This window comes from Orcinus orca, chromosome 20, assembly GCF_937001465.1.
Source record: "Orcinus orca chromosome 20, mOrcOrc1.1, whole genome shotgun sequence".
Lineage (NCBI taxonomy): Eukaryota > Metazoa > Chordata > Mammalia > Artiodactyla > Delphinidae > Orcinus > Orcinus orca.
The window spans coordinates 46,096,069-46,110,088 of record NC_064578.1 but is presented as its reverse complement, the minus strand read 5'-3'; the positions used below and the strand labels follow the sequence as shown (position 1 = coordinate 46,110,088).

The 14,020-nt window shown below is 49.1% G+C and overlaps 1 protein-coding gene across 1 annotated transcript in view; it reads left to right on the top strand.

The window, feature by feature from the left end:
- The first annotated feature begins 5,250 nt into the window (after positions 1 to 5,250).
- Positions 5,251 to 14,020, top strand: part of LOC101281156 (F-box only protein 27-like) — a 28,065-nt gene continuing 19,295 nt past the window's right edge. The window contains exons 1-6 of the mRNA XM_004271383.1: positions 5,251 to 5,260; positions 5,683 to 6,048; positions 6,254 to 6,368; positions 6,445 to 6,540; positions 10,034 to 10,169; positions 10,844 to 10,972. Coding sequence (XP_004271431.1) covers positions 5,251 to 5,260; positions 5,683 to 6,048; positions 6,254 to 6,368; positions 6,445 to 6,540; positions 10,034 to 10,169; positions 10,844 to 10,972 — 852 coding nt within the window. The remainder of the gene's footprint in view (positions 5,261 to 5,682; positions 6,049 to 6,253; positions 6,369 to 6,444; positions 6,541 to 10,033; positions 10,170 to 10,843; positions 10,973 to 14,020) is intronic.

The following is a 14,020-nucleotide window of genomic DNA, read 5'->3' as shown; positions in this document are numbered from 1 at the left end:
GGTGGCTGGGGGTGGGGAGTGGCATTGGAGGGAGGGGCCAGATATGGAGTGTTTGGTTTGTCCCAGCTAAGGTTTGAGACCTGGCAGTCTCGGCTTCAGAACTGATGCCAACGGTTCCCCTAGGCTCCATGCCAAGTTCAGGGACTGCTGGTGGAGAAGGACCTGGGGCTCAGGGCACCTGCCTCCACCTGCCCCCCAAGAGCCAGCTCCTGGCTGAGACTGGTTCCCTCCCGTCACTGCCCTGCTCAGGTGCCCCGCACAGCAGGTTAGAGGCGGGCTCAGGAGCCTCCTCCCTGTGGACCAGGGTTCAGCTGTGTGACTTCGGGCAGGCTGCTGCCCTCCCCAAGCTTTTTTTCTCATTTTGTAGCGAGGCCTAAATCAAGGGGGAGTTGAGAGGAGTTGATGAAATAGTGCTCCTAAGACGTGCAGCTAATTGCCTGGGACGGGGAGAGGGCACAGTTATTACTGATGTTATTGTTATCATTATGCTTCCTGGGTGAAAGGGTCAAGAATGGTTGACCGTCATCCAAGGGGAATCCCCATAGCCCTTGACCTCCCCATCCCATGCAGAGACAACTTCTACAGGGCCATGGCAACCACCGCATCCCTGCTAACACCATCCCTTCCACAAGGTGGCCAGCACCACCCCTCCTGAGCTGGGCAAGTCACTTGTCTTCTGTCAGAAGCTCAGTTTCTTCCTGAATTAAATGTGGTCCATCACCTTTGTTCCTGGAGGTGGACAACGGTTTCCTGACATGGCCCATGCCTGTCCTCAGTCAGGAGCCCCATGCAGAAGAATCTAGTTAAAGTGGAACTGTAACCCTGTGAGAAACTGCCGCAATTCACTCATAAATTCCACAAGCATTTATTGAGCTCCTACTGTTTGCCAGGCCCCGGGCCAGGCATGGAGACACAGCAGTAAATACAACAGGTAAATGGAACCGCAATACCAGTGTCATACATAAGGAATTATTAATGTCTTTTTAAATATATGGGATCACCTATGAATTACATTTTCTAAATGGACAGTTGCCAGCATGCAGTAATGCTACCGGGTGTGGTACACCAGAGGTGCAGGCAGCTCTGGCTGAACCCTTACTAGGAATGTTCACTCGATTTTGGACGTTCTGGCTAGACAGTCCCCTGAGAGGTGGGTAGGGTAGATTGCTCTGGAAGGAGGCCGGCCCCTCCACACCCTCCAGGCCCATCTCCCCTCAGGCTGGAGCCGTCCTCCTCACCCCCTGCCTTCTGCAGACCTTCCACACCAGGGGTCTCCCTTCCCGCCCTCCCTGGCCTGTCCCACTCCTTGCCCTGCCCAGGACTTTCCTTTCACAACTCCCTAGGTGTGTGTCCTCTCTAGATAGGTTGGTGCTTTGATATTTAAAGACTCTTAGTTTGTTGTAGAGCCTAGAAAACTGGCCCTAGGCAGAACTTTTTTTTTAAATTATTATTATTTTTTTGGCTGCATTAGGTCTTTGTTGCTGTGCGTGGGCTTCCTCCACTTGTGGTGAGGGGGGGGTACTCTTTGTTGCGGTGCACAGGCTTCTCATTGCAGTGGCTTCTCTTGTTGCGGAGCACGGGCTCTAGGTGCACGGGCTTCAGTAGTTGTGGCGCGTGGGTTTAGTTGCTCCGCGGCATGTGGGATCTTCCAGGACCAGGGCTCGAAGCCGTGTCCCCTGCATTGGCAGGCGGATTCTTAACCACCGCGCCACCAGGGAAGCCCCGGATTTTCTTCTTTAGAGCAAAGAAATTTTGTGGGTTTTGTGGCTCTTTTCTGCTCTTGACCCCCTGGAGGCTGGGTTGGGTGGGGAGCTGAGAAGATTTTACCTGAAATACCATCTCCCCACCCACATCCTCCCTAATCCAGGAGAGAAGAGCCTTCAGGGGCTGAATCACCTTGAGGAAGGAACTTGAACCCGACACTCAGGGCTGGATGCACTCAACCCTAAGCTAGGGAGCTGGGCTCTCTTCAAATCCCTCCCACCCTTCTGAGAGAGATTTTGTTAACTACTTACCTCCTTCCTCCTAAGATCCCTCAGACCCTCCATCCACACAAAAGGCCCATCCCCAGTCCAGTTCTTTTCCTGGAATCAAAATACCCCTAGGCTTGCTACTCCACTCCTGTTAACAGGATAGGAGAACCAGGGGCAGGGAAGCAAAGTTGGTGGAACTTCTGATATCCTTGGGATATTCGTGCAACCTGCCTCCAGTGCTCTGAGGTTCAGGAATTTTCTACTTCTGCAAACCAGGCTGGCAGGTTTCCCCCCAACTTCCCAACCACTGCTCCAGCAGAGAGAGGCACCTGCATCCCCACTCAGCACTTCCCTGCCCGTCCTTGTTGCTTCACTTGGTCAGAGCCAACTGCAACCTTCCTCCATTTATGGCGAAGAATTTCTCATTCAGCCTTTACCACCTTGAAATGAAATACTTGATGAAACCTATCTCCACAGAGAAATCTTTAAATGTTCATAAAAGGTCCCAAATATATATGTATAGTGTAAAGGTGAAATAAAAGGAGAGCAATTTATAAGTAAAAGAATACATATTTCGGGCTTCCCTGGTGGCGCAGTGGTTGAGAGTCCGCCTGCCGATGCAGGGGACACGGGTTCGTGCCCCGGTCCGGGAAGATCCCACATGCCGCGGAGTGGCTACACCCGTGAGCCATGGCCGCTGAGCCTGTGTGTCCGGAGCCTGTGCTCCGCAACGGGAGAGGCCACAACAGTGAGAGGCCCGCGTACCGCAAAAAAAAAACAACAAAAAAAACCATATTTCAATATACAAGTGATACTCCGGCTTGCTCCCAATAAGATCCAGCTAGTGTGTGGTCCATGGAGGGCAGCCATCAACATCCCTTGGGAATTTGTTACAAATGCAGATCTGATTCAGAGTTGGATTTTAAAACTTCCCCAGTGTGTCTGAAAAATCCCCAGCACTCTCTGTGGATCCCTAAAGCTCCACAAAACCCACAGCTGGCCCTGCCTAGATGAAGAGATTTTGCTGTTTCCTGAACTGGATCGTAACAACTAGTAAAGTGCCAAGAAAGCCGAGGAAACTCTTCCAATTGACTCAGAAGTTGCGTTCTTGGACCATTCGGTGTCTATTAACACTCTTGACACTTACAGGCCAACTAATTTGGCTTCTAGGCTCAGATTAACAGGATTTCCTCCTACATAAAACACACAGGACATTGGCTAGGAGGAGGAATCCACGATAGTTCTCCCCTGGGTGGCACTGTCCTGTGCACGGCTTCCCAATAACATTCTCATTACTGTGACACCAAAATGCACCCACAACTTCCCCAAAAGGCCCCTGGGGTGCCTTGTACACCCTCGTCTCCTGGGAGCCATTATTCTCTAATCTTTTTCTTCTAGGCAGTAAGCCCTTGGAACAGAATTATATTTTTCTTCTATTTTTAAAAATTTTATTTATTTAATTTTTTTTGGCTGTGTTGGGTCTTCGTTGCTGTGTGTGGGCTTTCTCTAGTTCCGGCGAGCAGGGGCTACTCTTCGTTGTGGTGTGAGGGTTTCTCATTGCAGTGGCTTCTCTTGTTGCGGAGCATGGGCTCTAGGAGCGCGGGCTTCAGTAGTTGTGGCACGCGGGCTCAGTAGTTATGGCTTGGGGGCTCTAGAGCGCAGGGTCAGTAGTTGTGGCACATGGACTTAGTTGCTCTGCGGCTTGTGGGATCTTCCTGGATCAGGGCTCGAACCCATGTCCCGTGCACTGGCAGGCGGATTCTTAATCGTTGTGCCACCCTGGAAGTCCCTATTTTTCTTTTTAACTGGAGTACACCATGGGGTGTAATTCTAGGAATTAACGGAGATTGTGTCTGAGGAGGAAATTGAAGAATGGAAACTGACTTATCAGTCTCTGCTCTTTTATCTTACTTGAAGTTTTCAAACTTTTTTATTTTAACCACTTTTTGAAATCCTGATTGGGTCATAATCAATTTTCATAATCTCATTATCAAATGGATTCCCCCAGTTTACAAATTACATTAAAATAATGTATTGCTATGGGCAGAAGGGTGTGGTTTCTAAGATTTGCTTTAAATTGCCTGGGGGAGCAAGTGGGTGGGAGTAGAGATGAAACCAGATTGGTCAGCAGTTAACTGCTGGAGCTCCTTACACTATTCCACTTTGGGATATGTTGGAAAACCTCAACAGTAAAAATTGTACTGACAGTGTATGTATCGAAAAGAAATTTGGCCCATGTAATAGTCAATCCATCTCTCAGAATTCAGGATCTCCCCACCCAGACTACTTATGGCCCTTTACCCCTTGCCTGCTCTGTTTCCCAGAACACTGATCACCTTCTAACACACTACACAATTTCCATGTCACGTCTACTGCTCATCATGGCCCATGTGAATTACAGTCTGATTTGATGCTTACTCCATAGAAAAACTGTTTGCATCTTTTCTGCATTTTTGAAGAGGATGTTGGGGGTTGGCAGGAGATTTTATTTTTAATGATTTCCTAACAGTATCTAATTTGCTTAATCTGCCTCCTGTTCACCGTGTCTCTCTCCCTTACAAAGTAAGTTCCACGTGGGCAGGAATCAATGATGGTTTTACTTGCTGATACTGGAAATTGTATGTGTAGCTTCCCTTTTATTTTTCTTGGACAGAGTTGGTATAGAGGTTAAAAGCAAGAATTCTAGAGCTACCCAGGCTAGGCTCAAATCCCAGCTCTGTCACCTACTAGCTGTTTGATTTGGGCAGGTCCCTTGGCCTCAGTTTTCTCACCTGGGAAGTGGGGACATAGCCATACCTATCTCAGGGGGTTGCTACCCTGACTGGTAGTAAGAGGCTCCATGAAGTTTGGCTGGGGTTATTACTGGTTACAGCACTCTTTTAGGGAGTCAGATAGAAATGCATTTGGCTCCTGCTGGAGCCTGTTTTCTCCTGTGCAATGATCTCCAAGCTAGTGATGCTGGATCCTCAAAGGTGATGAGAATTTTATACGACCTAATGAATACAAAGCCTCCTGCCCAGGTGTCTGACCCAAATAGCAGCAGTTGTTCGGCACCAAGGGGCCTTACAGCCTGATTAGGGACACTCCAAGGGGCCACTGGTCCGGACGAAGAGCGACAGACTCTGGATCCTGGCAGCCCCTACTCTGGGAGATTTGGTTCGGCAGTTCCACCTCAGTCCAAATACGGCCTGAGGGAGGCGGGTGTCTGGAGAATACAGGAGGTGGGGACAGGAGGGGCTGGCTAGTAAGTCGGGGCAAGGCAGAGGGAGGAGGGGGCATGACAGACAGTAAGAAAGGAGGGGCGGGCAGAGACTGTGGAGTCAGAAAGAGCATGGGGCAGGGGAGGTGGCTGGCAGTGGTGTTGGGTATTAAGAAGGGAGGGGCGGGCAAATAAAAAGGGCAGAGGTAGAGATGGGGGCCCATCCTGTGAGGAGCTCTGGCTGAGATGCAGGGTAGGACTCGGGCGTCTGCAAGGTCGCAGAGGAGGTTGGCTGCCGGGGGCTGTGATGCAAATGGTAGAGAGGGGCTTAAATCGCCTGCTGGCAAGGACGGGTTGGGAGTCTGGGGCCTTGAGGATGGGGCTGGGGGTGGTGAGGTGGGGGAGGCAGCTGACGGGCTTTGGGGGGTGACAGTCTTGGGGTGTGGCTGGCAGGGGCGGGGCTGACGGAGGCTGCAGGTCTCTGACATCTTGGCCCTGGTTGTCCCGCAGTCGCAGCGGAGCCTGGCGAGAAGACCTCCTCCAGGGGCCAGCCTGTCGGGATCCCCTTGCTAGAGCAGGAACCCGAGGAGCCGCTGGGTCTGGGCCAGCTGCCCACGGAGCTGCTCGAGATGGTGCTGAGCCACGTGCCCCCTCACGTGCTGCTCGGGCGCTGCCGCCGGGTGTGCCGGCGCTGGCGCGACCTGGTCGACTGCCAGGCCCTGTGGCTGAGCATCCTGGCCCGGAAACACGCCTCCCTGTGGCCCATCGTCAGCACCTGCCTGCCCGCCGCCGACGACCCCAGGCCCTGTGTCCTGGGCCGCTTCTGCGAGCGCCGACCCATAGGACGCAACCTCCTCCAGAACCCCAGGGGCGAAGGTGGGGAGCCCAGGAAAGGGGTCCTCCTCAAGGGAGCCGGTGGGAGGGGCCGGATGCGGGGGGCGCTTGGACTCCGTGGGTGGGGTGGAACTGGATCCCAAGGGAGGAGCGGGACGTGCAGGTCTCCACGGGAAACCCCAGGGGACTTATCCCTGGGCGGGTGGGATGGCAAAAAACTTGGGGAAAACCCGTTTTCATTTAACAGAAGGTTTCCTGAAATGGACGGTGCTGAGCAGTGAAGACGGCTGGGCGGAGGAGGAGGAAAACTTGGAGGTCATACCTAGTGCCTATATGCTGACCAGCTTCCTGTCTGCCTACAGGTGAATGTCCCTCTTCCGCAAGGGCGGTTGTTGAGGACTTGCCTGGTCCTCATTGACCTTTCTCCCTCTTTCCTAGGGGTTATCACAAGAAGCAAGTGTTGGACCTGGAGAAGGAGGGTTTCTGGCCGGAACTCCTGGACAGTGGAAAGATTGAGATTTGTGTCTCTGACTGGTGAGTGTGATGATAAAAACAGCCCTTTATTTATTTATTTAGTTAGTTATTTATGGCTGCTTTAGGTCTTCGTTGCTGTGCATGGGTATTTCTCTAGTTGTGGAGAGCAGGGGTTACTCTTCGGTGGTTCGCTGGCTCCTCATTGCTGTGGCTTCTCTTGTTGCGGAGCATGGGGTCTAGGCGCACTGGCTTCAGTAGTTGTGGCGCACGGGCTTAGTTGCTCCGTGGCATGTGGGATCTTCCCCGACGAGGAATTGAACCCATGTCCCCTATATTGGCAGGTGGATTCTTAACCACTGCGCCACCAGGGAAGTCCCTGGGTGACTTTATTTAGGCCTCCTAACAGCCCCTTAGGATAAAGCAGGTAGGGAAATGAGAGTTAACCACCATGAGAGCTTTAGTACTTAGCAGAGTACATTCCCCGAACCCATCCCCTAACCCCCAAAAGGACCCGGATGGGATGATGCCAGTTTGGATCCTATACAGAGGACTTGGGCCCAATTCGCTCTTGTCTGTGAATGAGATGCTCCCTGGTTTAGGAGGAGACAAGGTAGGAGACTTGGCTAAAGGTCAGATTCTGGAGCCAGAACCTCTCAGGTTCAAACCCTGGCTTCCCAGCTTTGTGGCCTTGGGCAAGTCACAGTGTGCCTCAGTTTCCCTATCTTTATAAGATAGGGTTATATGTCAAACACAAAGCCAGTGCTTTGAAGTTTGAGCTGTTTTAGTACCCTTCATGATCCTTGATCCTGTGGGAAAATTATTTTTGAAACGTCAAGCTGAGAAGTTCGGAATGGGGAGATGATTTTTCCCTGGTGGCCCAGCTAAGACTTGGCAGGGCCTGGCATGAGACTCATACTTGTCTGACTCTTGTGCTCTGTAGTGATGGTCTTGAAACTGCGGTCCATGAGCACCTTCCAGGGGATACAGGACTCAGATGAGTTTAAGCAAGGCAAAATCCAAGTCCTCTACAGTTTTATGTTCCTTGTTCTAAAACAACTCACTACAGTTCACATCGATAGTTGGAGCATCATATAGTTATCCTTTCCCAATTCCTATCTCACAGTCCTCCAGTTTTACAGAAAATGAAAGCCCCTCCCTGTATTGCGTGGTCCTCAGATGTAAAGACTACTTGAGAGACAGGAAAAGTGACCATTTAAAATGTTGGCCTTACCACATTCACTTTCAATCAAGGCACCGTAAAATTCCTCCCTCTGCAAATCCATATCTTTAGGAGGCGTACTTCCAATCAACTTTTGTTTTTAATTTAATCCTCTATCAAACTATTGTAGCATGGTTGTGTGGCTTTGAGCAGTGGTGTACCAGTTGATTGTAATAATCAGTGACTCCCCAGTTTTGTTGTACATCACCCAAAATATCTATAACTCCCAATGTCTGGGTCACACTCTATACCAATTAAATAGAGTGTCTAGGCTGAGAGAGCCAGGCATCAACATCTATGAGAAGTTTAGAGCCAACTACGAAGTTAAAGGGCACAACGTCAAGACCACCTTCCAACTGCCAGTTTGGGGGATTCCCAAAATCACCCTCAGGCTCAGTAATTGACTAGAAAGACAGAACTGAATGGAAACTATTATACAATTAGTTTATTACATGGAAAATATACAGATTAAAATTAGCCAAGGGTAAGATCACAGGCAGCATCCAGGGGGTACCAGATTTCCATTGCCCTTTCCCCAGGGGGTCAGGACACATGACTGTCCTGGCCTCCATGGGTGACAGTACCCATGGAATATTGCCAACCACGGAAGCTCACCTGAGTTTATAGGGGCTTTATCCTGTGTTTCATCTCAGCCTCCAGGTCAACTGATATTGCGTGAGGCACCCTAAGTCACATTGTTGGTCTTCCTGCGGTGGTTTGCTCCCATTATAGACTATGTGGATGTGGCCAGCCCCCGCCAAATCATATTGGCAGGCTATTCAATGTGACTCAAGGTCCCCAGGTGAACTAAGATACTCCTGTCAGACATAACAGTCCAAGGGTCCAGAGATTACCTCCCAGTAGTGGACAGCAAAGACCTTACCTTTGGACAGGGCTAAATGCTTTTCTATAAGGTATCATTTCAAGATTCCAGATGATTCCAATCTGCAGCAATGTCTGGGAATCACTAGTAGGAAATAATTTAATCCAAAAGAAAAAATGTTAATGCTTAGAGTTTTATGGTCACAGGAAAAATTTTAAATTTCTAATTATATTCTTTGTGTGTGTGTATGTGTGTGTGTGTGTGTGTGTGTGTGTGTGTGTGTGGTTGGCACAAACAGTATGAAAGGTAAGTCAGAAGAATTTTAAAATATATTAGTACTACATTAGGACAAAATTCTGTGGGAGAAGTTGAACGGACATCTAAGTCCAAGTAGTGGAGTGATGTGAAATCTCTGTAAAAGGAGGTACTTACTTGTTTGTGTATTTATACCACCTATTACTCTTGTTTTTAAATTTTTAATTTCTAACATCAAAAATGGGGCTTCCCTGGTGGCGCAGTGGTTGAGAGTCCGCCTGCCGATGCAGGGAACACGGGTTCGTGCCCCGGTCCGGGAAGATCCCACATGCTGTGGAGCGGCTGGGCCCGTGAGCCATGGCCGCTGAGCCTGCGCGTCTGGAGCCTGTGCTCCACAGTGGGAGAGGCCACAACAGGGAGAGGCCCGCGTACCGCAAAAAAAAAAAAAAAAAAAATGCACATGTCTTGGTTGTGCAACTCAGTGAATTATTACGAAGTGAATACATTCACTAAATCAAGAACAGAATGTTGCCAGCAAACCCCACCCTCAGCATCCCTCATGCACCATTCCCCATCACTTTCAACCCAAGGGTAGCACCATCCTGAATTCTGTTACCATAGATAAGTCTTATCCATTTTGGTGCTTAATACATATTGAGCCATACAGTATATAGTTTGTATCTGGCTTCTTTCAATCAATAACACATTTGTAAATTCATCCATAGTTGTACGTAGCTGCAGTTAGTTTACTTTCATGGCTTTATAATATTCCATTACATGAATGTACCCTAATCTATCCATTTACCATTGAAGGACATTGCATGTGGTGTCTTTGAATATTGCTGGATATCTCATCACCAATTTATCTAGATTCCTCTGAATCCCTGTAAATGGCTGATAAGAAAATTGTATCTTAAAACATCACCGTTGTACACATCGGAAATGACATCTTTTGCCACCAGTGAAATATAGAATGAGAAATAATATGGGAGGAGGTACCCTGAAGAGCATGGCTTTAGGTCATTACTTCTGAAATGAATGTGCATGTGGACCAGCTGGGGAGAGAGTTTAGTGCAGATGGATTCACTGGGTAGGCAGAGGGGCCAAACTCCTAAGTGACACTAATGGTGCCAGTCCCGGGGATCACAAAACTCTTTTGTACTTGCGTACATGGGAAGGCCATTCAGGTGAAGCAGGCAGACCCGCAAAGAGATAGGACGGCAAGTCCAGCCTTCAAGGTCTCCCTTCTCCCACAGGCGGAATGACCAACAAGGAACTGACTGTATATATCAGCTAACTGTCCAACTTCTAGATGCCAACCAGGCCATCCTGGATCACTTCTCTCCTTTGCCTTTTCCCATCTGGAAGTGGAGAAACAGCGTCTCTCCTCGGGTGAGTCTCTGGGGTGTGGGAAAGGACAGTGGGGCTTATGAGAATCTATGGCTGCATAAAAAGTTGCCCTCAAGTATAGTGGCTTAATAGCATCAGCAGTCATTTTCTCACCTCTCGTGGTTTCTGTGAGTAGAGCTCTGCTGGTTGCTTCTGGCTCCATTCTCTCGTGTAGTAGCCTTCAGGCACTGGCAGGGGCCGAAGGGCAGGGCAGGATGTGAGTGTGTATACAGCAGCTGGTGGCTGGCCAAGCAGCTCTTGTTTAGTCTCAGAGCTTGGCCATGGGATCTCTCTGCTTGGTCTAGTTTGGGCTTCCTCACAGCATGGTGGCTTCAGGGCAGTCAGACTGCTTCCTGGTGGCTCAGGGTTCCACCATGAGGCTTCTGGAGAAACCAGCAGAAGCTGCCTTGCCTTTCTGACCCAGCCTTGGAAGTCACTTAGCAAAAGTCACTCAGCGTCATTTCCACCACACTCTTGGTTACAAGGGAACCTGCCCAGATTCAAGGGAACAGGAATTAGACTCTATCCTTGGATAAGGAGTGGCATGATTCTAGAAGTACCTGTGGAGACATTGTCACAGCCATCTATGGAAAAATACCACCTGCCTGAGGACCCCAACTCAGCTTCTGAGAGGAAACCTATGTCACAATGAGGCTTACCTCTTTTCCTTCCTACAGGTCAGCCACGTGTTCTCCAACCTCAAGAAGGGCGTTCGCTTTGTGTCTTTTGAATGCTGCATCTGGGACTTGGAGTTCAGAAATGAGCAGTATGGAATCTCTGTGACGAATTCCAGTGTCATCGTGCAGGTCTGTCTGTCCTAGTCGAGGGCTGTCCTTGAAAACTACCTGACCGTGCCTCCCGGGAGCTGGGCCCATTGGCTGGGCCGTCTCAGTAATCAAGGGCTTATAGCTCCCTGGAATCCTGGGATCTCCTGGATCCGGTCAAAGTTCCTACTGGGCCCTGTCTTCAGATTCTGGAAACTACTATAAGAAGGTTCCTCTATCAAATTTACTGGCTGCTCCTGCTCTAAGGCAGCCCCTGTTTTACTGAGTGGATACGCAGTGATCAGCACAGGGAAACACTGGATCATGAGAAGGCTTCTCACCCTCCACCCACACCAGGCCCTCTGTTTCCGCTCCAGAGCCCTCTACCCTTGCCTCCTAGAAGTTCATCCCTATGGCGGAGAAAATTCCAGCCCCCATTATGGTTCAGACAATTTAGCTCTGGAGGATATTTTTAGGTCAACTGGAGGAATTTGGATACGAGGAATATGAGACAGGCATTTACAGGATACGTGGTAGTTATAGCACATAGAGCTTTTCCCCCCTGAAACATTGAATACATTTCCAACTCGATGCACCATCAACATCACTGCAAAATCCTTTCATGTGTATTTTCTACAAATGTGGACATTCTTCTACATAACTACGATAAAACCATTGGAACAATGAAGGTCACATTGATTAAATAACAGAAAGGCTTCACATAGCTTGTCTCTCTTCTTTGAAAGACCTGTTTGCAAGGTGGGCTGGAATCTGGGAACTTGATTTGGTAGTTGTCCCACCATTTCCTAACTGATAAGAAGGCTCATTGTTCTTAGACTGTGCAAACACGATGGTTTCTCCTCAACACCTGTTTTCATATGGGGAGCCTGGAATTTTGGTACATGCCAGGCAGAGGGTCCTCTGTGTCTAGGGCCCAGTGAAACCCTAGTGTGCTGGGTCCCTCATGAGATTCCCTGGACATCACACACATGTGGCTGCATTTTTATTGCTGGGAGAAGAGTACACTCTGCATGTTCCCCCACCGGGGAAGGGAGAGGACGGAAGGAAGAGGCACATGGATTCTTCCAGTCTCTGCTTGTGTGTTTTTCCCTTAGGATCCACTGTGCATCCTTACGGTACCCCTGTAGTTCATCTCTGGAGTGAGTCCAACTATATGCTGAGTCCCCCAAGTCCTCCTGGCAAATATCCAACCATGGGGGTAATCTTGGGGCCACACAAACCTGTGTACAGTTGTGGCAGGGGTGGCATTGCTAGAAGGATCCTAGCTACCTAAAATATGGCTACTCTGTTTGGGGGAAAGGGAGGGGGTGGGGAATGGTGAACCCCCAGTGCCTGGTGGCCACGGATTTGCTCATGGTTTGAAACAGCTGAGCTGCTGTCTGTTTGAAACTGAGTCCCCCTAAAACTGTAATCCCTACCAAGTCTACGATTAACCTCTCTATCCAAAACTTTATTCCTTTTCTTGTTCCACCCCTGTTCCCCTCAAGATTGAGGAGTATCAAAGAAAAGGGGGGATTGGAGCTGAGGAGGACCCTGCAGGGCCCCCCCGAGTAAAAAGTCTTTCCAAGGCCCCCGTTTCTTGTTTGTAGGGAAAAGGCCTCAGCCTCCTAGACCTTCCCTGATTTCTGATGAAAGAAATTTTCACATATTGAGGTCTGGGGAAGACATTGTGGCTTATACATGATGTAACTCAAATTTTATGCTAACTAAAACAGCCTGTTTGCGGCCTATCAAACATACATTGTACATCTGCTTTAATTATTAAAGAAAAACGTGCATTGACCAGAAGTAAAAATGTCCATCTTAAGAATAAAGATTAAATGCCCCCCTTCCTAGGACGCCAACGCTGGTACTGCTTCCATGATAAGACTCCCTTGCCAAGGTCATACTGATTCACTGTGTACATGTTGATCTTTTTCTTTTCTTTTCTCTTTTTTTTTCTTTTTTTTTTAAACCTTGAAGGAATGTATCTCTGACTTGTTCGGTGTTCTTTGTTCTGACAAGTGATTAAACCGTGTTGAAAACCGTGCTTCTCTGGAGCAGTTCCTCAGAGTTCTCTGAGAGGGCATCTCCGGGCTATAGTCCTCAGTTTGGCTCAAATAAACTCTTTTCTATTCCTATTATAGATTGTTTATTGATTATTTTTGTCAACTGTTCCAAAGGGCAGATTCAAACAGTTACTAATTAGGGAAGTGAGGGAATGCAGAATGAAAGGAAAAGGAGTCAAGGAACAATAATGCAGGGGAAAAAAACAGAGTCCTAGCTCCTCCTCAAGGGATATACATAACAATCTCATACATATTTTTGAGTTCTTCTGCAGGAACTAAAGCCCCCATGCAGGCAGAGGATGGCAACTACATGCTGAGACTCCAGACTTGGAACCAGAAGACTGACGATCGAGATTCCTTGTACACCACCCTGTTACCTCACCACCGGCCAATCAGAAGAAAGTCATATACCCTGCAGCTCTCAGCCCAAATGTTACCTTTCAAAAACTCTTCCCTGAAAACCTCAAGGAATTCAAGTCTTTTGAGCACGGGCTGCCTGTTCTCCTTGCTTGGCCATTGCAGTAAAACTCTCTGTGCTCCAAACTTTGATGTTTCCGTTTGTTTGGCCTCACTGTGTGTCAAGCACATGAACTTGGGTTCAAAAACATGTTGTGAGAGGTAGAAGTTACCTATGCAATGAAAACAATAGGTCCAGGGGCTTCCCTGGTGGCGCAGTGGTTGAGAGTCCGCCTGCCGATGCAGGGGACACGGGTTCGTGCCCCGGTCCGGGAAGATCCCACATGCCGCAGAGCGGCTGGGCCCGTGAGCCATGGCCGCTGAGCCTGCGCGTCCGGAGCCTGTGCTCCGCAACGGGAGAGGTCGTCAACAGTGAGAGGCCTGCGGAAAAACAATAGGTCCAACCCCTGGGGAGTTGGCCCACAGGACCCCCTGGCTAACTTTGGCCCGGAAGTGAAGATGCTAATGCGGCCTGATGATGCCTTTGGTTTTTCCCACTTTCCTCCAGGTGGGAGTTTGGGGTGGGGTCAAAGACAATAAATATTAGTTTGCAGTTGCTCCCTAT